The sequence below is a fragment of the Panulirus ornatus genome, chromosome 71 (assembly GCF_036320965.1).
Source record: "Panulirus ornatus isolate Po-2019 chromosome 71, ASM3632096v1, whole genome shotgun sequence".
Taxonomy (NCBI): Eukaryota; Metazoa; Arthropoda; class Malacostraca; order Decapoda; family Palinuridae; genus Panulirus; species Panulirus ornatus.
Genome location: NC_092294.1, coordinates 13,593,644 through 13,618,207, shown reverse-complemented (window position 1 = coordinate 13,618,207; position 24,564 = coordinate 13,593,644). Strand labels below are relative to the sequence as shown.

Here is a 24,564-nt window from a genome sequence, read left to right as displayed (position 1 = left end):
GCCACACTGGCCAACCAACACCACGAACCAGACGATTCTAGATTCCTTCCCATCTCCCGACTGCCTGGCGGCCAGCCTACCCCTCGTAGCATGTCATTTGCATATCTATACGGGGACCGGGCCCGTGTACATGGCCGCTGGCTTACGTGACCTTGAATAAGCCTCGTACATCATAATCGGATACACCAGACGCGCTAATGCTTCGGTCACCTCACACACTCATGGCTGTGATTAAAGTGTTTGCAACTTGTACAAGATGAGGAGATGCCTCTTCAGATGCTGCTCAGCTGTAGAGATTCTACTTCAGGCGAAATAGAAGTGAAAGAGATTCTTCAGGTATAATACAGATTACATGTTATAAGGAAGTAGGGAGCTAAGTCAGCCGTGTGTATATATATAATTTTTTTCTGTGGCACCTCACTGGATTTTCTCCCACTAACGCCTCAGTTTCCTGTGAAGGAGTCTTGCATCAGACATTGCGTCAACCCTTGTTCTGATTTCTTAATCGTGTGTGTTTGTGTCCGTGTGTTTCCGCCAGTCATTCTTACCTTGGGTTCAGGGAAAGTGGTCATTAGTGAAAGTGATTAGACTTGTACATGGCTTAATAAATGCGTTGTGGGATTTCCACCAGCTTTCTCGTTAGGGTAGGTTGCAAACGCCGGCATTCACGTGGTATCGTTGGAAATGCCAGCATTAGCGTGGTGGTGTTGGAAATGGCAACATTAACACTAAAGTGTTGGAAAATGACAGTGCTGGAAATGCCATCATTAACGTGTGTGTGTGTGTGTGTGCGGCCTTGTAGCGGATTTCTGTGCCCTGATGTTAATTAAGTCACCCCCTTGCCTCCCCCAGAATCTTTGTGCCCTTAGTGTACGTGATGTTTTATCGTGCTGGCCCACACCTCTCACAAATGGCTTTTTACCGTGGTCGTATCCGGAGGTTTGATCCTTGGACGCCGTGGTTGTTGCAGCAATCTTTATCTCTTACTTAAGGACTGAGGCACGACTGTACGATCCTTGAGCAACACGGTAGGATGTTTGAGCAACACGGTACGATGTTTGAGCACGACGGTGCTATCCTTGAGCACGACGGTACGATCCTTGAGCACGTCGGTACGACCCTTGAGCACGACGGTATTCCCACGACGGTTTATGGTCCTTTTGGCCTGGTCTTTGACCCGACCATTAATGGTCAGGTCAAAGACCAAAGCCATTATGCGCAACGGTCGTTCACGACAAGCTCAAAGCAGACCACTCGTAAACAACATAGATTATAGAATCTCTTTTATACCGACAAAATCTCGGTTTAAAATTTTATGCATCTTTTTTATCATAGAATCTTCCATTGGACTCCCATTACTCTCATTAGGGAAGCGAAGAGCTGATTGGATATGAGCAGAACCGACGCGTTTAACACGGGTTATTGGTCGTGTGTACGTCAAGGTGGGTTGTGAGAGGAAGGGAAACTTTGAGGACTTCCTCCGGCCTTACTACTGCAGAAGGTGATGCTGCGACGGGAGGTGCAGGAGTTGGACGTCCCTGACTACTGCAGAAGGTGATGTTGATGCTGCCACAGGAGGAGGAGGAGGAGGAGGAGGAGGGGGACGTCCCTGACTGCTGCAGAAGGCGATGCTGCGACGGGATGTGGAGGAGGAGGAGGGGGACGTCCCTGACTACTGCAGAAGGTTAGGTTGCGACGGCAATAGGAGGAGGAGGACGTCCCTGGCATGACTACCGCAGAAGGGGCCTTGAGGACGATGATTCTAGAGATGATATTGCAACTAGGAGGAGGGGACAACTTCCCCAGCCACACTCCTGCAGAAGGGACCTTGAGGACGGTGGTTCCCGAGGTCATATGTACGACTTTGGGGGAGGAGGGCGGGGGCGCTGCTGGCTTCCCTGTGGGGTGGCCGATCAGGAGTAGAATCAGTATGTGAAGGTCCCAGCGGGGCTGTCCCTGGCGAGGGTAGAATGACAAATGAGAACGAGACGAGCACGCTGAAGCAAGGGATGGGAATAGCCAGCAGTGTGTGTGTGTGTGTGTGTGTCATGATGGTTGATAATATCTTCGAACATACATGTGGCGTGACCTGGGCCTCTCATCTCGCCTTGCCTCAAAATCCTGGACGCCGTATCCCCCACCCACTCTCGCAGCTCAAGTCGTCCCTCGTGGGACACACTCACCAGAACAAGTATTTCTGTATGTGTATCACTTTACCAGTGTTCTCCATCCACCCAGCAACCCGACACCTGGTGTAAAACTCTTGCTTTGCAGTTCGTATCAAAGCGAACGAGTGTAATTATTCGACAGCTTCGCTCTTGAATGGAAGAGACACGTCCGTGTTGTGGTAGTGCATCGTGTGGGTGTGATATATAAACAGATTTTGTGGCAGACGGCAAAACAGGTGTGTTGAAAGATCCCCCACCCCCAATATCTTTCTTTTTTTTTTTTCACCACTGGTGTTGTAGGGGGGTCACCACTGCTGTTGTAGGGGGTCACCACTGCTGTTGTAGGGGGTCACCACTGCTGTTGTAGGGGGTCACCACTGCTGTTGTAGGGGGGTCACCACTGCTGTTGTAGGGGGTCACCACTGCTGTTGTAGGGGGTCACCACTGCTGTTGTAGGGGGTCACCACTGCTGTTGTAGGGGGTCACCACTGCTGTTGTAGGGGGGTCACCACTGCTGTTGTAGGGGGTCACCACTGCTGTTGTAGGGGGTCACCACTGCTGTTGTAGGGGGGTCACCACTGCTGTTGTAGGGGGTCACCACTGCTGTTGTAGGGGGGTCACCACTGGTGTTGTAGGGGGGTCACCACTGGTGTTGTAGGGGGGTCACCACTGGTGTTGTAGGGGGGTCACCACTGTGTTGTAGGGGGTCACCACTGCTGTTGTAGGGGGTCACCACTGCTGTTGTAGGGGGTCACCACTGCTGTTGTAGGGGGTCACCACTGCTGTTGTAGGGGGTCACCACTGCTGTTGTAGGGGGTCACCACTGCTGTTGTAGGGGGTCACCACTGCTGTTGTAGGGGGTCACCACTGCTGTTGTAGGGGGTCACCACTGCTGTTGTAGGGGGGTCACCACTGTGTTGTAGGGGGTCACCACTGCTGTTGTAGGGGGTCACCACTGCTGTTGTAGGGGGGTCACCACTGCTGTTGTAGGGGGTCACCACTGCTGTTGTAGGGGGGTCACCACTGTGTTGTAGGGGGTCACCACTGCTGTTGTAGGGGGTCACCACTGCTGTTGTAGGGGGTCACCACTGCTGTTGTAGGGGGTCACCACTGCTGTTGTAGGGGGTCACCACTGCTGTTGTAGGGGGGTCACCACTGTGTTGTAGGGGGTCACCACTGCTGTTGTAGGGGGTCACCACTGCTGTTGTAGGGGGTCACCACTGCTGTTGTAGGGGGTCACCACTGGTGTTGTAGGGGGGTCACCACTGCTGTTGTAGGGGGTCACCACTGCTGTTGTAGGGGGGTCACCACTGTGTTGTAGGGGGTCACCACTGCTGTTGTAGGGGGTCACCACTGCTGTTGTAGGGGGGTCACCACTGGTGTTGTAGGGGGGTCACCACTGGTGTTGTAGGGGGGTCACCACTGGTGTTGTAGGGGGGTCACCACTGGTGTTGTAGGGGGGTCACCACTGCTGTTGTAGGGGGTCACCACTGCTGTTGTAGGGGGGTCACCACTGCTGTTGTAGGGGGTCACCACTGCTGTTGTAGGGGGGTCACCACTGGTGTTGTAGGGGGGTCACCACTGGTGTTGTAGGGGGGTCACCACTGGTGTTGTAGGGGGGTCACCACTGCTGTTGTAGGGGGGTCACCACTGCTGTTGTAGGGGGTCACCACTGCTGTTGTAGGGGGTCACCACTGCTGTTGTAGGGGGGTCACCACTGGTGTTGTAGGGGGGTCACCACTGCTGTTGTAGGGGGTCACCACTGGTGTTGTAGGGGGGTCACCACTGCTGTTGTAGGGGGGTCACCACTGTGTTGTAGGGGGTCACCACTGCTGTTGTAGGGGGGTCACCACTGCTGTTGTAGGGGGTCACCACTGCTGTTGTAGGGGGTCACCACTGCTGTTGTAGGGGGTCACCACTGCTGTTGTAGGGGGTCACCACTGCTGTTGTAGGGGGTCACCACTGCTGTTGTAGGGGGTCACCACTGCTGTTGTAGGGGGTCACCACTGCTGTTGTAGGGGGTCACCACTGCTGTTGTAGGGGGTCACCACTGCTGTTGTAGGGGGTCACCACTGCTGTTGTAGGGGGTCACCACTGCTGTTGTAGGGGGTCACCACTGCTGTTGTAGGGGGTCACCACTGCTGTTGTAGGGGGTCACCACTGCTGTTGTAGGGGGTCACCACTGCTGTTGTAGGGGGTCACCACTGCTGTTGTAGGGGGGTCACCACTGTGTTGTAGGGGGTCACCACTGCTGTTGTAGGGGGTCACCACTGGTGTTGTAGGGGGGTCACCACTGGTGTTGTAGGGGGGTCACCACTGCTGTTGTAGGGGGGTCACCACTGCTGTTGTAGGGGGGTCACCACTGCTGTTGTAGGGGGGTCACCACTGCTGTTGTAGGGGGTCACCACTGCTGTTGAAGGGGGTTCACCACTGCTGTTGTAGGGGGGTCACCACTGCTGTTGTAGGGGGTCACCACTGGTGTTGTAGGGGGGTCACCACTGGTGTTGTAGGGGGTCACCACTGCTGTTGTAGGGGGGTCACCACTGCTGTTGTAGGGGGTCACCACTGGTGTTGTAGGGGGTCACCACTGCTGTTGTAGGGGGTCACCACTGGTGTTGTAGGGGGTCACCACTGCTGTTGTAGGGGGGTCACCACTGCAGGGGGGTCACCACTGTTGTTGTAGGGGGGTCACCACTGCTGTTGTAGGGGGGTCACCATTGCAGGGGGGTCACCACTGCTGTTGTAGGGGGGTCACCACTGCAGACCACCGATGCTGAAGGGGTGACCAGTGTAGGTAGACGACTGATATTGTAGAGGTCGCCAGTGGGGACTGCGAGTCCAGACATACAGAGCGTGATCTTCTGGACCCACAACTCCTTCACCACCACCACCATCATCATCATCGCCACCACATCGCCTCTGATGGTGGCAGTGTTGGAGGGAGGGATGGCACCTCGTCCGAGATGGAGCTGATGGAGAGTTTGATGGTTTCCCTCTGTGGCTAATAGCCAGATGGATGGATAGATAGATAGCTAGATGGATGGATAGGTTAGATGTATAGATAGGTTGATGGGTACATAGATGGCTTGATAAATAAAGATAGATCAGAGAGAGGGAGAGAGAGAGAGAGAGAGAGAGAGAGAGAGAGAGAGAGAGAGAGAGAGAGAGAGAGAGAGAGAAAAGAGAGCCAGCCATATCTTGTTGCAGGGGGGGGGGGGGTTTCCATGACCCCCAGACTGGTGTATTTCGTCTCGTGTTACGAGGCCGCTAAGTTGCTCCTCCAGGACGACCTACTGGTAGATATACAGGTACAGGTGGCCTCTGAGGACGATATACAGGTACAGGTGGCCTCTGAGGACGATATACAGGTACAGGTGGCCTCTGAGGACGATATACAGGTACAGGTGGCCTCTGAGGACGATATACAGGTACAGGTGGCCTCTGAGGGCGATATACAGGTACAGGGGATTTCTAAGGACGATATACAGGTACAGGTGGCCTCTGAGGCGATTTTCAGGTACAGGGACCCCTCTGAGGACAATATACAGGACGATATACAGGTACAGGTGGCCTCTGAGGACGATATACAGGTACAGGTTGCCTCAGGACGATATACAGGACGATATACAGGTACAGGTGTTCTCACTTGAGGGAATACAGGCACGGGAGCTCCCTTAAGACTAACATACAGTCGGAGATACAGGTACAGTCGCTCCCACTGGCCTCTGGAGAATACAGGTGCTGGCGTTACGACAGTGTGGGAGAGTTACAGGGGCGTGAGTCACACGTGGAACTGATCGCTGGCTTCGGTCAGGGGGGGAGGGGGAGGAGAGGCCCCCCCGGGTGTCATGTCACGTCCCCCCCCCCCGTCCCAGCCACCGTGTCACGTGGACACATTCCTCTTCACGTGGTCACTTCCCCAGACGTAAACTACGCGCTTAACCCTCCTCCTGTGTTATCACAGCTTTTGAATAATGATAATAATAATAATAATAATAATAATAATAATAATAATAATGATAATGATGATAATAATAACTGCTGCCTAAGGCCGGAAATAGATAAAGTTAATCTGGACAATACAGACAATGGGGCGGTAGAAAATGGGTGAAGGGTTGAACAGTTTTTACAGAAAATATTTTGATAGCTATTTATTAGTTACTGATGGTTACAGTGGTTGGGATGAGGTTGTTCTTATAGCATTTCGAAAGAACTGTGGCGGGTTCGATGCAGGTATGGTGTCGAACTGCAGCCATGGGGACGAGGGATCTCTGTTGGCAGGATATGACGGTGGCGGGAATGGTGCCGTAGCTTCTTCGCCTAACCAGGGTCGGGAGGACCAGTGGTGCTGAGCGCCTCTTGCCATAAAGTGGTGTAAAAGGGAACCCAAGGATGATCTTGTGTGCTCTTTTGAGCACCTTTATCCCCCCAGTGGCTCCTGTTGTGTGGTGGGTAGGGAGGAGGACCCGTGGTGGTGGAGGGGGGAGGAGGCAAAGGTGAGTTTGGGGAAGAATGGAAGTTGTGTAGATGTTCTTTGGGTCCAGGTTCAGGGAGGGAGGCCAAGTGTCTTGAGTCTACGGTGAACATAGATGGCGATGGTAATTGGAGGATTGGATGATGATGATGATGGTGCTGACGTGGTCCTTCCAGCTTAATGAGAGAGAGAGAGAGAGAGAGAGAGAGAGAGAGAGAGAGAGAGAGAGAGAGAGAGAGAGAGAGAGAGAGAGAGTAAGGATTTTTTTTTCTCCTTTCCATTTTCCAGCCCCACGTCCTCCAGCGATGGTGTGCGTCTTCACCCTCTTACTGCTCTGGAATTCGGCTGGGGGCTACGTCTCGCATACCACCTTCCTCAGCCCCTTGCTGTAAATCCATGGAGTCACTCCATCTTATTTTCCAGTAGCATCTCTTTGCACACACCTCCCCCTTTTCCCCGCTCCGCCTTTGTTTGTTAAATCAGGTGTGTTTGGTGTGAGGGTTTGTAGGATTCTTTGGCCACTGGTGGTGTGAGGATAGGTCGAGGCGTCCGTGTGTGTGTGTCTGTGTGTGTCCAGCAAGGTCACTGGTGGCCTGGGCAGTGGGTTCCGAACACTACCTGGATCTGCCTGGAATTCATAAGCACTTACCGTCCAGGAATACATACCGTCTTGCAGCGGGACGCCATCACCACCACCGCTCGATCCCTAGGCTGAAGAGGCCAAGCCGACATAATTGCACACGCCCTTCACTCCATTCGTATTTCGTATCATCCACTCGGCCATTTTCGTCGTTCTTTGGGGGCCCCTCTCCTTTGCAATATAGCGAAGGTATTTGCCGTTGTCTGTCACTTGGGGCCCGAGCGGGCGTCCCGGATGTCGAGTCCCTCCCTGATTGGCCACTCCAGAAGGTAAACATCACGGGTGTGTCTCCGGTGGCTGGAGGGGGTCCTTAAACCTTCTAGTTTTGGAGACATGTCGTGTTGATCGTCGTGTTCTTCGTGGTTTCCAGACGCTACCGGGACGTCTTGCTGTTAAAGAGTCTGTCACTGCTGACGCCCTTCTGTCTGTGTAAGACGTGGTTTCGTCTGTGGGGACGTGGTTATCGTCTGTGTAAGACGTGGTTATCGTCTGTGTAAGACGTGGTGATCGTCTGTGTAAGACGTGGTTATCGTCTGTATAAGACGTGGTGATCGTCTGTGTAAGACGTGCTTATCGTCTGTGTAAGACGTGGTTATCGTCTGTGTAAGACGTGGTGATCGTCTGTGTAAGACGTGGTGATCGTCTGTGTAAGACGTGGTTATCGTCTGTGTAAGACGTGGTTCCTGTTTGACGTTTTGTCTTTGTCCTGCTGGTCCCTCCTCCTCCTCCTCCTCCTCCTCCTCCTCCTCCTCCTCCTCACCCCCCCTGCTCCTCAGTATGCCACGGGTGCCTAATATGGCGACGGTATTACGATGGCGGAGGTTAAGTGGAGTGGAGGCTGTCTGGCCAGGTCTGGGGAGCAGTCATAGGGTCCGTCACCTGGCATTCATGTGTGTGTGTGTGTGTGTGTGTGTGTACACATAGGGTGTGGAAGCTGTACGCTCACAGGGCCTCGTTTCTTACGTTCATGTGTGTTCTTACTTGTTTGTTATTGTACATCTCCTCACGTCCTTTGTGTCCACTTCCTCACGTCCCTTGCGTCCACTTCCTCACGTCCCTTGCGTCCACTTCCTCACGTCCCTTGCGTCCACTTCCTCACGTCCCTGTGCACACTTCCTCACGTCTCTGTGTACACTTCCTCACGTCCCATGGGGGGGTCACATGTTGATATGTGGTTCACGTTACGTTCCGGTACACCAGTGCGGCGGGTAGTCATCGTGCTGCGCTAACAACCTGGTCGTAACCAGCACAAAGAGATCGTCTTGTGTCGTTTGAGAGAACGCCGATAGGTGGCTTCGAGGGTGGGGTACTACATTATCCTCCTCGCTTCCCCTGATGTTGTAGGGCACGTACGTGTTCCGTGGTCGGTGTTGTTATCGTCCCACGTGCGTAGAGGTGTTGTAGGTAGTGAAGAAGGCCAGTCGTGTGGCCACTGTGGGCCGCTCAGCCCTTGTGAGCATCATGGGGTCGAGTTAAGCCCATGAAACTGGACCGAAGAGGCGGTGTAGATTTCCTGTTGCTTCGTCTGTAAGGATGATTTACCCTGAAGGGGTAGTGTTTTGTGGGGGGGACGAAGATGCCTTTGTTCTTTTTGGGGGATCGTCACCTATCCCCAAGGCTACCCGAGGGATGACATGGGGGACGAGGATAGAGGATTAGAAACATAGGGGGGTTGTACATGGGAAGGACAGGTCATCGAGGCATGGGATCCTACACTTCTAATCTACATGGATCCTTGTGTCCTGGTCGTTATGGGAAAGGATCTGTTTCATCACGACACGATGGAAGGGGATGTGGTTTGTTGTCCCCCCACGCAATTCGAACTCAGAAGGAGCCGGCTTATCACCTGACTTGCGCCGGGTGTTGGCCCTAAACCATGACGTAAAGTCCAACTTATTTTTCATGTGACTAGCGTCGGAATTGAGGAGGCAGGCAACGCTGGTGAGATGAAGGCCTGCCACACCTTCGTCTTAGGACAGAGCCAGCCTGGGACACATGGGTTGCCTCGAAGGCTCGTCTGGATAGGAAGTGTGGGGGTGACATTCCTCGTCACCTCCAGTCCTCAGACGTGCGGGGAACCTCCTAGGACTGAGGGAATAATTAAAGTCCCGGAAATACGTACAGCTCGTCAGAGATACATCTGAAGAAGCATTATTTTTTTTTTTTCTCCTCTTCTGCCTTGGTGTAAAGATATGCGATCGTAGTTGATATTTGTTGCCTTTTTTTTTACTGATGGGTTGAGAGTCCATTTATGTAAATTGCTCCCTCACGCGCCTTATGTTTACTTTATGAGCGCGAGAAAGGACTGGAGTCTAAGTGACCTGCGTCTTCCACCGTGTAGGGGAAGACGTGAGGAGGCACCCGCTGAAAATAGGAGAGGGCCATGTTTGGCTCAGGCTTGAGGGAGGGAAGGAGGGAGGGGGACGAATCCTTTTAACAACATGGGAAGGAGGGAGCCCTCAGGCCATACCTCATGATGAGGGGGGGGGGGCGCCTGCCTGGCGTGATCCCTTGGCTGATGTAGGAACGAGTGAGTGTGTGAGTGAGTGAGGGCAATGTTTGTGGTGTTGCGACCCAGAGGAGAGAGAGAGAGAGAGAGTGTGTGTGTGTGTGTGGTGCTCATGTTGTATGAGGGAGGGTGCATGCCTCCTCCTCATGATAACAGGATCACGTACCAGGTTGCTCTGCCTACCTCCCTCCTCCTCTTCCCTCCTCCTCCTGATGGTGGTGCATGCATGGACAGCAAGCACTTAAGTCCTCCCCCTCCCTCACCCACCGCTTCCTCCCGTGTGTTGGCTGCCGGGAGGTAGGTGGCCTCTAGTGACGGGACTGTTGATACGTCCCTCCCTTTACACACACACACACACACACACACACACACACACACACACACACACACACACACACACACACAGGGCCAGGTAAGGGCCTGTGGGCCACAATGTCGTTGTTGCTTGGCCGTGGTGGGCAACACAGTTCGTATGATGGTCACCTGTGTTCTGTGGCGGCGCTGATGATGTCTCATCCAGCTGGCGTGTTCGGAAGGGGGCCCTGTCCTTGTCCTGGAGGTGTCCGGTGTTACGATAGATCGATAGATAGACCGGTGGATAGATGGATAGGACCTCATTAGTTCCTGAAGCCAAGCTGGCTCTACGTCAATGCAGCAATAGTCATTAAAACTTAGAGTTAATGAGATCAACTTCCGCTTACAAGGGTCGAATTAGACCCATGATATATATATATATATATATATATATATATATATATATATATATATATATATATATATATATATATATATATATATATATATTTATGCTGTGGGGGGTCTAATCACCCTATAGTAGCGAAAGTGGAACATGTGAAAGGTTAGATTAGGTAGATTTAGCGATACACGAAATGCGTTTTCTTTTTTCTATATTAAGTCGAGGTGTATTGGACGGGGTCCTTAATCAAACGTGATTTATGCTCTTATTAAACAGCTGCTTGCCTCGTGCGGTCGTGACGCACGCTTGAAGGAAAGAAAACGAGAGTAGATGTGTAGAAATGAAAAAAAAAAATGCATTTCCTAAAACAATATTTGGACTGAGGGTCATATAAACAGTGAGGCACTAAGGCAAACACTCCTCCCTTCCCCTCGTACATGAGGCACTTGAGCCTTGTACACACACGAGCAGCTGGGAGGCAGGAAACCCCCGGGCTGGAGGACCGGGGATGTCCGCCTCACGTTGGGGGTAAGTTATGAGGAAACACATGCAGGGACTCTGGTGTGGACGTGGGCGAATGGGGCCATTTTCCCCGTCGGTTCCTGCCGCCGCTTCGACAACGATGCATAATATATATATATATATATATATATATATATATATATATATAGAGAGAGAGAGAGAGAGAGAGAGAGAGAGAGTTTAGGGACCCGAGAGTGTCACTGATACACGTCCTACCCCATCGAGGTTTGGACCAGGTTTGTGTGTGTGTGTGTGTGTGTGTGTGTGTGTGTGTGTGTGTGTGTGGAGGAGAGGCCACAAGAGCTGTAGGGGGTAATCGTTCCTCTCGCCCTTCAGTGTATCTTGTGTATGACACGAGAGGTGTGCGTCCCGTTCCCCCGTCCTGGTACACGAAGATGTGTTTCAACCCCGGGGGCAGCCTTGCGTAGGTGTGTGTGTGTGTGTGTGTGTGTGTGTTGCAGGCCGCCGTTGGCCCCCACACCACTACCACCTCCCACCTTCCCCCTCCACAACGCCGGTGTCGGCGACCACAGGTGTTAATGACTTGTGGTTGGTGTTGTGATGAAACCCAAGATTTAAGGAAGGGGAGAGAGAGAGAGAGAGAGAGAGAGAGAGAGAGAGAGAGAGAGAGAGAGAGAGAGAGAGAGAGAGGCGCGCTCTTGATGCTGGGGGAGCCTGACCAGCGTGGCGTCCGGGTCGTAGAACTCGTAGAACCTCATAAACCGGGGTTCGAACCCCAACCTCCCCAAAAAATGGTCAGTGGGCAATACCGGGAGAAGTATTATTCAGAGGAGTTTGTGTTTAGATGTACGTGCGCCATTTCCCGCGTTGGCGAGGTAGCGCCGGGAACATACTAGGGGAAAAGGATATTGACAGTTGGTCTCCCCCCCCCCTGTCGTTTTGTCTAGACGGGGTTATCGACTGGCTGTCGCCTCTTGTTAAGGTGGGGTGGTGGGTTGGGGGGGTGGGGGGGGAATTGATCCTTTGGTAAATATTAACCCAATCCGGGCTGGATGAGGGATTCTGTGCAGCCCTGATGTACGTGTGCCAGACTTTGTAAGTCGATGACTGCAATCATTTCGTATTCGTCTGGCTATACTCTCTCTCTCTCTCTCTCTCTCTGGAATATGGACTGCTTTTGCAAAGCGTTGCGAGTCGCCGGCCAGTGGGGGCATTGGAATGCACACCAAGTTTAAAAAAAACCATCGACGCATCGGAAAAGGAAAAGTGTTGTGTGTAAGAGGGTACGAGTAGTGTGGTGGAGGGATGGCGGGTGGGTTATTGTGGCGGTTATTGTTGTGGTGGAGATGGTGGAGGAAGGTATAGTGGCCGGTTCTGTGGCGTGGTGTGAAGCCCGGAAGTGATGTTAACCACCACATTATACCCCTCCTCCACCACCACCACGCGGGGGTCATGTGCGTAGCTGTGTGGTTAATTATGTATCCTGTAGCCTTGGTAATTTAGTTATGTTTCCTCTGGCCTATGATGGATACAGGTACAGGACTGTAGCATAACCCTATCATTGATACAGGTACAGGACTGTAGCATAACCCTATGATTGATACAGGTACAGGACTGTAGCATAACCCTATCATTGATACAGGTACAGGACTGTAGTATAACTCTGTGATTGATACAGGTACAGGACTGTAACACAGACTCGTGAGTGATACAACATCTGACGCATCCTCGCATGAACAAGGGGATATATATATATATATATATAGGAGCGACAGCAGGTCCTCCGCCTCGAACACCAGGCGTTGCGACTCAAGATTTGTGTTGTTGTTGTGAACTGAAGACCGGCTCGAGGAGGACATTGTAGTAGTAGTGAGGTGGTGCTGCAGGAGTAGAGAGGGTGGGCGTGGCTTGAACGGAGGCGTGGCTACAGAGAGGGCGTGGCCAGCCGGGAAGGCAGACAGGCAGGCAGGCGCCCCCTTTCAGGCGCCCCCTTTTCCCTTGTCCAGGTAGTGGGGTTGGCCCCCTGAGTCAGACCACACTGGGGGGGAGGAGCAGGAGCAGCGCCGCCGGGGCGGGGCGGGGCCCCTCCGTTCTTCAAGGCACACGCACGCAAACGCACACATACGTGGGGGAGACTCCCTGCGACGCTTGCCAGAGAGGACGCCCCTCCTCTTTAGTGGCCTGTTGACGCGGCGGGCGGAGCACGGGCCCTTCCTCCACGTCGGAGCGACCGAGAGCAAGACCCTACGGGCGCCCGAGGTGGCGTCTGTTGCTCGGGCGTGAGTAGGAAGTGGGGGAGGGGGGAGGGAACGGCGTATTCCTGGGGGATGTTGGGGGCCGTCGCCCTCCCTTTTTGGTGCGGCCAGACCCCGGAGTGGTGGAGGAGGCAGGTGAGGGGCCTCCATGAAGACCATGTGCTGCTGCTGGGCTCCCAGAGACAAAGAAAAGGTAAGTACGTGGCAAGGACGGGTGACGGGGGACCTGAAGAAGAAGGTTCATGAGTGTACGTGGGAAGGACAGATGACGGGAGACCTGATGGTCCATGGGAAGGAAGGACAGATGACGGGAGACCTGATGGTCCTTGGGAAGGAAGGACGGATGACGGGAGACCTGATGGTCCATGGGTTAGGAAGGACAGTTGACGGGTGACCTAATCGTCCTCGAACGAGGTTATTTGCTGTCTTGGTCTTCGATTGTGGTTGAAGGTCGGCGTACGAGCGGGAAAGGACGACCCGTTCATTGAGACTGTAAGGTGCGTTAACACGACGACGGTGCGTCCCTAGGTTACGATGCCTGCCCTGACCTTTGACCTGACCTTTCAGGTTCAGGTCAAAGGTCAGGGCGACAATAATCCCCTCATTTAAGGGTCGTACCGTCTTGCTCAAGGGTCGTACCGTCTTGCTCAAGGGTCGCACCGTCGTGCTCAAGGGTCGCACCGTCGTGCTCAAGGGTCGCACCGTCATGCTCAAGGGCTTGATAAAGACCTGTACCACATCACGTGACGCCTGGCCCTCTGGTTCTGTGTACCTTGAGGTCTCTGCACTCACGTCTGTAGCCCTGCTGTGCCACACACATCACAGCTGCGCCACTCCACGGCCACATAGACAACAGAGGCACTTGAAGTAGGTACATGCGCCTCATTTCGCCTCTGAGGGCGTGCTTCCTGGTACATATATTCTTGCCCAGATATGTAGCCAGTGTCAGGTGTTTATCATTCGTCCTCATGGCATAATTAAAGTCTGGTGTTGTATGATACATCGCCTCATTAAAGGCTTGACTTAGACAAGTGTAGAGTGGAGACATGTATCCATGGGTGTAGAGAAAAGCAGGGTGTACTGAAGAATCGTATTATGTGCTTGTTATGGTGTAGAGTTTCTTCGTTTTATATTTTTTCTGTCGTAGAAATGTACGTACGTCTCATTCATGAGGAGAGATTGTACAGTGTCACAACCAGCTGTGGTCAGCACCAGCTGTGTGCCACAGGTGGTGACCTGGATGACTTGGGTCACCTGTTACCTGCCCCTCGGGTTCCCTTTGTGAATGTAGGGGAAGGTCGTGCCTCCTCCCCTTCTCCTCCCTCACCTACTGCAGAAGATGAGGGTGAACGCACCTGTGTGTGTGTGTGTGTGTGTGTGTAGAAGGAATGTCGACCACTTTGATAATGGTCACGTCGCCAGTTATGGTTGCCATACTGGTGTTCAGCAGGTTGCCAGATGCCATGGTTGGCAGTTGCCAAGGTAAGCGGGTTTGCTGGGCACGACCCTGACAACTGTGTGGGCAGCGGCAAGTGCCAACAGTGCCACACATAGAACCTCAGTAGGGAGAGGCGCGTGCCAACACGTGTCTGCTGTTGACATCCATGCTGTGCATATGCTGCATCGGGGGCTCTTAGTATGCTGCTGTGATGCTGCTGTTAGCATGACTGGTTTATGGTGTTCGCATATATATGTATTGCGAAGTTATGTGGGTGGTACTGCAGAATCTGTATGTGTCTTTGAGAGGGACCTACACATGCGCGTGTGTGTGTGTGGTTATGAAGGCCTGGCGCCACGTCCCCAGGTCTGTCTGCGACTGAGCTACAGTGTTGCTCCTCTGATCAGTCAGGTTATTTGCGGCCGCCGCTTGCATTCTTAACTGTTGTTTATAGTGTGGTTGATTGCACGCGGTTTATAGAATCCTTGGCGCGTTCTTGAATGTTGTTTATGTTGCTGTGCGTGTGTGTGTGTGTCCCCTAGGGAATGTATGTGTTTGTACGTATGTATGTTTCTGTGTGTATGAGACATACATACACCCAAGTGCAGGTAAGTTTTCTTTGTTACGTAGTGACGATGCTGACCGTGCGGTACTCTAGACTCAAAGGAATTGATGGGGGGTCTTTGTGATGACCATAGGTATGGGGGAGATTAATAGTGGGGAGACTGGGAAGTGGGTAAGAACTTTCTGGGGAGCCGCGTATAACCCCTGGGACTGGGGGTAGTATGTAAGAAATATGTCTCCCTCTTTTTTTTTCCGTGACTGCGCGTGGAAGAAGGAGTCTCTGATTGAGATAGTTAAGAGAAGACAGAACCCTCTGTATCGCCGTGTAATGGAAGCTTCTCACTTGAAGGTGGCGGTTACCAAAGACAGAGGTATATCCTCTGTACGTATGAAGTACGGATAAGACCTTATGGTCTATGACCAGGTTATCTGCTGGTGGACAGTACATGGGAAGGACAGATAACACAAGACCTGATGGTCTATGACCAGGTTATCTGCTGGTGGACAGTACATGGGAAGGACAGATAACACAAGACCTGATGGTCTATGACCAGGTTATCTGCTGGAGGACAGTACATGGGATGGACAGATAACACAAGACCTGATGGTCTATGACCAGGTTATCTGCTGGAGGAAAGTACATGGGAAGGACAGATAACACAAGACCTGATGGCCTATGACCAGGTTATCTGCTGGAGGACAGTACATGGGAAGGACAGGTGACAAGGGACCTGTATGGTGTTGGGGGCGCCCCCTCCGATACATAAGGGTAAGAGGGGAGTTGTATGATAGGGCGATAGGAAGGTGTGTGGTGGTGGTCTTAACTGGCGGCATCCTGAGGTTGCCCCTCCCACTAATCCATCCCCCCCAGCACCCCTTCAACCGCCGTCATCGCTAACTACCATCAACAGCCATGCTATTACCCTCTTCCCTTGGTAACACTACTTAATAAACCCCCAAGTATCAGTCTGACATGATATGGGCTTTGCTAGGAATAAGCATTAAGAGGATGTTCTGGTTTAACTATAGCTATTCAGAGGTCATATTGGGTTAACAGCCATCAGATGGTTGTACTGGTTTGAGTGTAAAAAAAAAACTAATAGGTTATACTGATTTAAATGTAAATAGTTATTTAAAGCTCACATTGGTTTAGGAGTAAATTCCTGTAGAGGGAGGTAATTCTAATGCCATGTAATTATAATATGTATCAAGATTCATGTATTAAAGCAAAGGAATGAGGAGAAAATGTGCTAGTGGTGGACTTCAGAAAATTACTTAAGAAAACATAGAAAAGGATGTGGTTAATGATAGATATTCACCCCAAATGTAAAATAAGGAGACAGTAGCTATATATATTGCATCCACATATGTAGCTGGGAGAGAGGAGCTATGTATATTGCCTCCAGATGTATAGTAGGGAGACAGTAGCTATGTATATTGCCTCCAGATATGTAGTAGGGAGACAGTAGCTATGAATATTGCCTCTAGATGTATAGTAAGGAGACAGTAAGCTATATGAATATTGCCTCTAAGTGTACTGTAGGGGGGGACTAACATTCAATCTTCTCTTCAGATGTAGAATAAACTGTACTTATGAAAGTTTCTTTAACAATAGCATAGGGCAAGAGGAACTATGAAAATTCTCAGCACTCTGATACCATTTCTATGGTTTAACAGTTAGTGTCACTGACCATGACGCGCTCACAGGCTACCTGGGGTCAAGCATAGAGTTTCCCCTTATTCCTACAGGTGATCCAGCTGCATAATCAGTATCCTGTGTGGTACAGTGTTAGATTCCCTCAGGATGTCCAGATATATACAGTACACCCAGCCTTCCCTCATTTCAAGGACTGAGCTCACTCTTTCGTAAAACTCTAAAAGATTAGTCACACAAGACCTCCTTTCCCTAAAACCATGCTGTTTCTCAGTTAACAAATTTTTCCTCTCCAGAAAGTCATCCTCTTGCTTTTTGATAATCTTTTCCATAACCTGACACACTGCACTTGTTAGCAAGACTCATTTGTAGTTCCTGATCTGCTTGCTTATGTATACGTATGACATTTGCTTTTTTTTCATTCCCTTGGCACTGTGTCTTTTTCCAGTGACATTTTGACTGGTAATCCAAGTGGTCTATCAAGCATATCTGCACACCTCTTTAGCACACATGAAGAGGTTTGTCTAGTTTCTACGATTACGTCCCATCTTTATATTCTGTCTCATCTGCTTTTTTGATATCCTGTTTTACCACATATTCAGACTTGAGCTTCTTCCAACTGGTGTATCGTATATAGTTTGAGTGAAGATAAGTTCTAGTATTTATGGTGTATCAGTCCCTCTCAACTTAGTTTTGCCCCATGATATGCTGATGGAGGAAATTTTCCTGTATACAGTCTTAAAAACTGTCTCCATGACTCATTATCACCATGAGAATCCAGATATACAAGAATGAGTGTTGATTAGTCTTATAACTTTATTTTGGCCTTCGTATAGTTTGTTTTAACTATGATAGGATGGTGTTCCTCCTTTTGCCATATATGAGTACGTATGCTTTTTGTGTTTTGATGTTTATTTTCATTTCTTTCATTAGATATTTCATTCTAATTAGCCCCCCCTTCAAAACAAAAAAATTTATATAGATCGTAGTTGATTGTATAAAGGATAACATAACTGTCAAACTTAGAAAGTCTATGTTTTTAATAATGGTAATGTTTTTTCAGCTCAGTGATAGCGGGGGCCCGGCAGATGGGGGCGGTGGCGGTAACAGCGGAAACAACGGGACCGCTGTGGGCAATGGAGGAAGCAGCCTCACCCGCAGCGGCTCCACACGTGGCAGTTTACGCAAGGTATGCCTTTGAATGCCCTTCTCACCTTAAGAGCTATCCGATCTCAGGCAATTAATGTAATACTAGTGTGTGTGTATGTGCGCACATCCAGACAAACTCCAGTGATGGTCACATACATGGTTGGTGAAATATATCTCGGGTAGATGTAATGAGGATAGGACACAGTGAAGGAATCTGTGTGCCTGATCTGGTATCGGCACTCCATCCCTGGAGAATTGTGAGAGGGATAACCTGTCTGCAAGTGGATTTTAGAATCACATTTCAAGTATGAGTAAGGAAATATTTGGAAAACTGTTCATAATGTGTGTTTATTCAAAACTAGAATACATTGTGCTCCTCAGGTGTAGTCACCTTATTTAAAGAAGCTCAAAGAACTAAAAGAAGTCTATAAGAGAGCAAGAAAGATGATGTAGAGTTAAGAGAACAGAATTACAATGAGAGGTTATTATAAATGAATTTTCTTAAATTGGAAGAGGGAAGAGTAAAGGGCGAATAGTTCACAGCCTTCAAGTTTCTAAACCAGTGTGATAATTCTTTGGAAAATGCAGATAGAGCAGCATGTGACATAACAAGAATTATGGAAATTTCTCCAAATAGATGTAAAGAAGAATTATAGTATCAGAGCGATGGATGAACAGAATAATCTGAGATAATATTGTAAACACTGATGGTTTCCAAAAATTGTGGAAAAAATTCAAGAGATGGGGGTCCATCCATGTAGACTTCTCTGTAATTTACAAATAGGTAATCATGAGCACATACTGTCTCTCAAGAAGTCAATACTCATAGTTCTGGGCTTCTATGTCATGTGCATGGCAGCAGAGAATGCAGTAACAGCACTGAGAAATAAGAAATATTTGTAGTTATTACCATATGCTAGTCCAGCCTCATGGTAAAGTTTCTTCATTGGTGTTTTTAAGTAAACACTCAAATCTCTTTCTTGAGCCCTACAGCCTAAAAACAGTGTATTTGAATGATTCAGAAAGGGTGAGCGCTATGCACTAGCCCTGCCTGATGGCAGAATCTCATTGTGGGTATGCAATTACATATCAGGTTAAGGTTTTTGACATCCTTTGTAAAGTCATCCTTATCTTGGAGATAGACTCCACTTGTTTTATGGTTGATTGATAGAAATGGTAGTCTTTTGTATTGTATATTTGGCTAACATCTAAATTGGTTTTTCAATCATTTTAGGTGCTGCCCTCTGTGCCCGACATGGATCAGCAGCTGTCCATGGCAGCCAAGATGATTGACCGCCGAACATCCACTCCAAAGGGCAACCACTCATATAGCCCTTATTTCTTAGAATACACCCTTCTTGCTGAATAGTACGTATTTGTATATTAACTGGCTTTTTTTTTTTCCTTCTGTCTTCATTAGCTTATAGAGTAACAAAGTCTTTTATATGAAAAGCAAAAAGAGAGCTGTTGATATTTTTTGGTGATATAGCCTCATTTTGTGTTGCCTTACAGTATGTTACATCTGAAGAAGTGAGAAAGAAAAAACTTGAAATGGTATATTTTTGCAGTTTTGCCCTCATGAATGAATACTGAAGTAATACCACTTATTTAAGGTATATTTCTTGCAAGAAATTCATATTGATCATATGCCATCTGTTGTTAGTAATGAGATGAATTGCAGATTAATAAAAACACAGTTTCAATGCAATGAGCATCATTTTTATAATAGATTTGTCTCTTGCAGTAACCTCTTGCAGAAGCAGAGAGTTTCAGGTGTCTATGTTGTGCCATCAGGCAAATCACCTCTTGGTAAGTTGTGTTTGAATTTTACGGATTGGATTGTGTAAATGCTGTTTTTCCCTGCATAAATTTTAATTTCTTAATGGTATTTTTTATTTGTAGGAAGAATTTATGAAGCATACTTGTAATATTTATTTTTCATGATGATTCTTTACCCTGTCATTAGCAGAGAAATTGTCAGTTATTATGTTTAATGTATGTAACTACCAGTACAGTATTCATCATGCTGTTTTTATCTGCCCATCAATATGTCTAATGCAAATCTCCACCAAACATCCCTGTCGTGGCGCACCTCATCACAGCTAACACATGCACCATAACTGACAATGCATACCAATCTCTTGCTCGTTTCCTTTATTGTCAATTCACTCTCTATCCTTCCTCTCATCTTGCTTATATACACATCTTTTTTATAGTCATCTATATGTGTACATAGTCATTATGGGCAGAAGTCCTTACGGAGACCAGGACTTGAATGAGGAAAAAGAGGTAAATGATAGAAAGGAATAAAAAAGTCTTAGAGATTTATGAAGAAATGGAGCCTTTCTTTAAAGAAGGGTTTCACTGTAGTTGTTAGAAAGGCATGAGAAGATGTCTTCTAAAGGATCATCCTTTTCAATGGATGAGTTGATCATTGACATTTCTCTTAGGTATCTTTCAGAAATGAATAGAACCATCAACAAATTTTCATATCAGTATAATATTTTTTGTATTTCAGTTTGGTTTGGAGTAATCTTTATTCGTCAAGGGATATACCAAGAGGGCATCTTTCGCTTCAATCTTCACATACCAGAAAATTACCCAGATGGTGATGTACCAGTAAGTCTTGGAGCCAGCAGCAGTGATATTTTGTCTGATTCACAAGTAAAATTGTTTAAGTAACCACTTAAAGTTCCTTGTTTTTATGCTTTGAAATAGATGACATCATCCATATGATACTCCATATGATGAAATTTTTTTTATTTAATGATAAACAAGACCTCTATGCTCTTTGCTCGGTAAATATGATGTCAGTGACCTTTTTGATTTTAGATAAATATCTTTCCCTCAGAAGTATATATTTGCTGCTAAGTTTTTCCTCAGTGCGATACTGATAGGATTTTGATAGTTGTGACAATGGAAAATATGTATAATACATTGCTCAACCAAGTATCCTGATATTTCAGACTGTGGTATTTGAAACTTCAGTTTTCCATCCTTTGATTGACCCTGAAACCCGAGAGCTAGACATAAAACGTGGTTTTGCCAATAAATGGCGAAGAAATGTGAATCATTTGTGGCATGTTTTGCTGTATATAAGACGTTGCTTCTACAAAATTGAGACAAGCCACCCACTTAATCCAGAAGCTGCTGTACTGTAAGTATTGGTTACTTTTTTGGAGTTATGATTGATGTTTTTTAATATTCCTGTATTACAGATTGATGGCTAATGGTGAATATCTCCATTTGTTCTGGATTAGTGTAATGTTTTTGCATTAACAACAGGAGAACTGATTCAGAATTTTCAGGAAGACAGTTCAGTTGTTGCATATCTCTGTGCAGTAATTTGTTTTACCACTACCTCCTATATACTTAATCTGTTTTTCTACTTCTCCCTATTTGTAGATTATGATTGTTTTTTCCCTCATTCAGAGCAGGGATGCACATTCATAATTTTTTCCTTATGTTAGCTGACATGGCATGGGAAAGTGAGGTCCTAATAAAGGCTCTCTCATTAAAGCTATACATATGTACCCTGGCCAGAGCCAAGTACCCATTTTATCGACCAGCTCCTAAGGTTTGATGAACAGCTGGGTTAACTGTGAACCATCTGCTGCAACCAAGATTTGAACCTCTGCACTCAACCCTGGAATGGTCAATGTGTCACTTTCAGGAATGCTAAACACTACACTGTTTTGATTATTACTTCTCAACTATTTTGCCAAAGAATCATCAGCAGTCATGTAATCAACAGTGTTTTATTTTTGTGCAGCCATCTTGTAATACTGAAGAAGCAGTTACCAACTGTTTGCACAAGATGAAATATGATTGTGTGGAAAAATAATGAGGGGATAACTCACATTATTAATGTTGCCATAGAAAAGGACTCACTTTGCCTTGTTGGTTTATCCATTTTATACACTGCCAACTTATTTTTAGGTATTTCATTAATCTCTCTCTTTAAATATGTCTATATTTTAACTACAAAGCTTCACCATAAAAAGAATTGTAATTAGCATTAAAGTTTTTCTTAAGTTGGTTACTTGTGTCTTGGCTACCAAGTTGTTGTATATTGTAGTAAGTAGCTGCAACTGTTGTGTATTTATCATATATTAATTTTTGGATATGAGGTATTATTTTTTCATGAGATAAACTATTTTTTCTTATTTTTCCTGGAGGTATCACATTTAGTATTATATACCTTAATGCTGTTATGAATTCTCATGAAATGATTTGATGTATTTCCTTACAGATATGACAGTGATAACGAAATGTTTTTACTGCGGGTACAAGAATGTGTTGGCAAGAGCAAGGTTTCCATATATGATCCACCTGCTGTAAGTGACCCCCATGCCATAGTGTTTTCTCCGTACCAACCTGCTGTCCATGATCCAGTCCGGGAAGAGCTGAAAAGAGAAAGGGTAAGTTGCTAGGCAGTTAACTTTTTGAGATACTCTGTTCTTTATTGTCTTACAAATATTATTATCCCCAAAGCAGAGGTCCTCATGATTTAATTTATGGAAAGTAGCAGCTTGATTTCTGTTTAAACCAATGTCTTTTTTGATCTTAGTTGCCAGAAACCCATTAGTATCCTTTATTCTTTGAAATGACCTTTGAATTTTTATAAAGCAATATTTGAATTTATTGATATGATTAAAGCAAAGCTTATGTATTACTCATATTGCAGAAGGACCCAGATATTACAATGAAGGAGGATAGCAGTAGCAACGGTTTATCATGGGTTAAGCCAGGTACTCTTCAAATATTTTCTCAGTCAGCTTCTTGACAGCCACCTTGATGATGAAGTGCTGTTATGTAGCCATCACTTCTGCAGTGTAGACTTTTCACAAGTGTCTCCATGGTGGCCACATCAGATTGTTGACTTTTTGGTGCCGTAGGTCATCTTTTGTGGTTTTGCTGCAGGGACAGAACTGTCACTGAGTATTTGGTTTCTTGTGTTGGTGATTTTAGCCTGACTAACAAAATTATTCAAGTTACCATGTATTAACTAGCAGAATTTATTTGTGAAACATCAAGTTATGGGTGCTTTATGTATTTTTCCACTATCTTGATGCATCTTTTGTCTGTTGTGTTTTGTTGAAAATGATAAACTGGAAATATATTTCACACATAAGTTACTTTGGCTTGTCAAGTGAACTTATTGAAACAGATTAAAGATATGATTCCAAAGTTATAAATGAGAATGTCGAGTGTTGATATTTTACTGTTATCTTTTCAAATTTTTGTGAAAGCAGTGCTTTGCATCTTACTTTTACCTGGTGTATGAGGTTACTACTTATAGTTAGAACATTTTGCAGGGTACAGTTTTTATCTTAATAATGTTATTGTGATAACAAGAATTCATGGTTTTTAGTTGCAATAGGCTGATGATATTTAACTGATACTCATTCATTTTAGTATACAATTCAGTCGTATAACCCTTCTTATGTGTACTTGATGGGGCACTTTCACTCTTTTCTAATATTCTTTACATAAATATAAACAAGACAGATGCTTCACTTATGGATTAATCAAACAAAGAAGTAGAATATGTCATCATTTTTTCCGAGTATTACTGTTTGGGTCTTCAACGCTTGGAAGATAAGATAGTGACAGCAATTAATTTTTTCTTTTAGAAGGTTGTTTTGTGCCACCCTGCTTTGCATGTAGGAAAAGCTGATATGATATACATGATGATTGAATCAGATTTTGTCAAAATGCAGACATATCAGATATCTCCATAGTTATTTATCAATGTTTTTTTTGAAGGAAGTCTTTTATTACTGTATAAGTATAGCTTGTACAGTTTTTACTTATATTTTAGAATAACATGGAGAATCAGTCCCCTTATATGTGATTTGAGGTTACTTATAGGGTTTGTAGTGATACAAGTTATGGTAATCATCAGCAGCCAAAATGTTTAGGGAAAAATTTGTTTGCAGTACCCTTACTGAATAATGTATGTGTCAGCTACAACTTAGTGTGAAAAGTTTTTCCTAGTAGATGATTTTATACATTTTTACTAATTAGAGATTAGAATTTTAAACTGTATATGACAAACATTTTTATAAACTGAAGTTGTTTGCATCATGTAAATCATGTAAATAGAAGAATGAATCCCTCCACATTCAAAAAGTATTGAATACTCAAATGTGATAGATTTTGTGTCATAGACCCCTTCACTATAAGTTTTGTGGTCATATTTATGCTCCATGAATACTAGTCTTTGTGTGTTTATCACATAATTGAAATGTTTTTTACATATGGACCTATCTCCAGCACCATCGGTGACACTACTTAATACTCCTCTGAATGATACTTTATATACATTCAATAACTGATATATATCTATGCAGATTTTTTACCAAATATGATACACTTTTTCAGTGAAGTTAGGAAGTGACATTCATTATGAAATTTGTATGATATGTAAATAAAATTTATTAGTAATCTTTTTTACTCAGTTGCCTTTCCTACCTAAGCAAAGCAGCATCAGAAACACATCTGTCTTGTAATAGTTATGTCTTATGTCC

General features: G+C 46.7%; 1 protein-coding gene and 1 long non-coding RNA gene across 10 annotated transcripts in view; both read left to right on the top strand.

Annotated features, from left to right (window-relative positions):
- Window positions 1–24,482, top strand: part of LOC139747926 (AKT-interacting protein-like) — a 92,537-nt gene extending 68,055 nt beyond the window's left edge. For 5 of the 9 annotated variants that reach the window (XM_071660412.1, XM_071660414.1, XM_071660413.1 and 2 more), the window contains 7 exons: window positions 17,946–18,071; window positions 19,266–19,399; window positions 19,776–19,840; window positions 20,550–20,650; window positions 20,998–21,188; window positions 22,284–22,452; window positions 22,719–24,482. In XM_071660412.1, the coding sequence (XP_071516513.1) occupies window positions 17,946–18,071; window positions 19,266–19,399; window positions 19,776–19,840; window positions 20,550–20,650; window positions 20,998–21,188; window positions 22,284–22,452; window positions 22,719–22,817 (885 nt within the window). In that variant the 3' untranslated portion in view covers window positions 22,818–24,482. Of the gene's footprint in view, window positions 1–12,532; window positions 13,420–17,945; window positions 18,072–19,265; window positions 19,400–19,775; window positions 19,841–20,549; window positions 20,651–20,997; window positions 21,189–22,283; window positions 22,453–22,718 lie in introns of those variants that run through there. The other 4 variants (XM_071660410.1, XM_071660407.1, XM_071660408.1 and 1 more) reach the window with 4 other exon arrangements.
- LOC139747927 (uncharacterized) lies at window positions 4,879–7,718 on the top strand. Its single transcript, XR_011712478.1, has 3 exons — window positions 4,879–5,602; window positions 5,692–5,734; window positions 5,805–7,718. It is a non-coding gene; the product is annotated as an uncharacterized lncRNA (long non-coding RNA).
- Window positions 24,483–24,564: the final 82 nt, after the last annotated feature.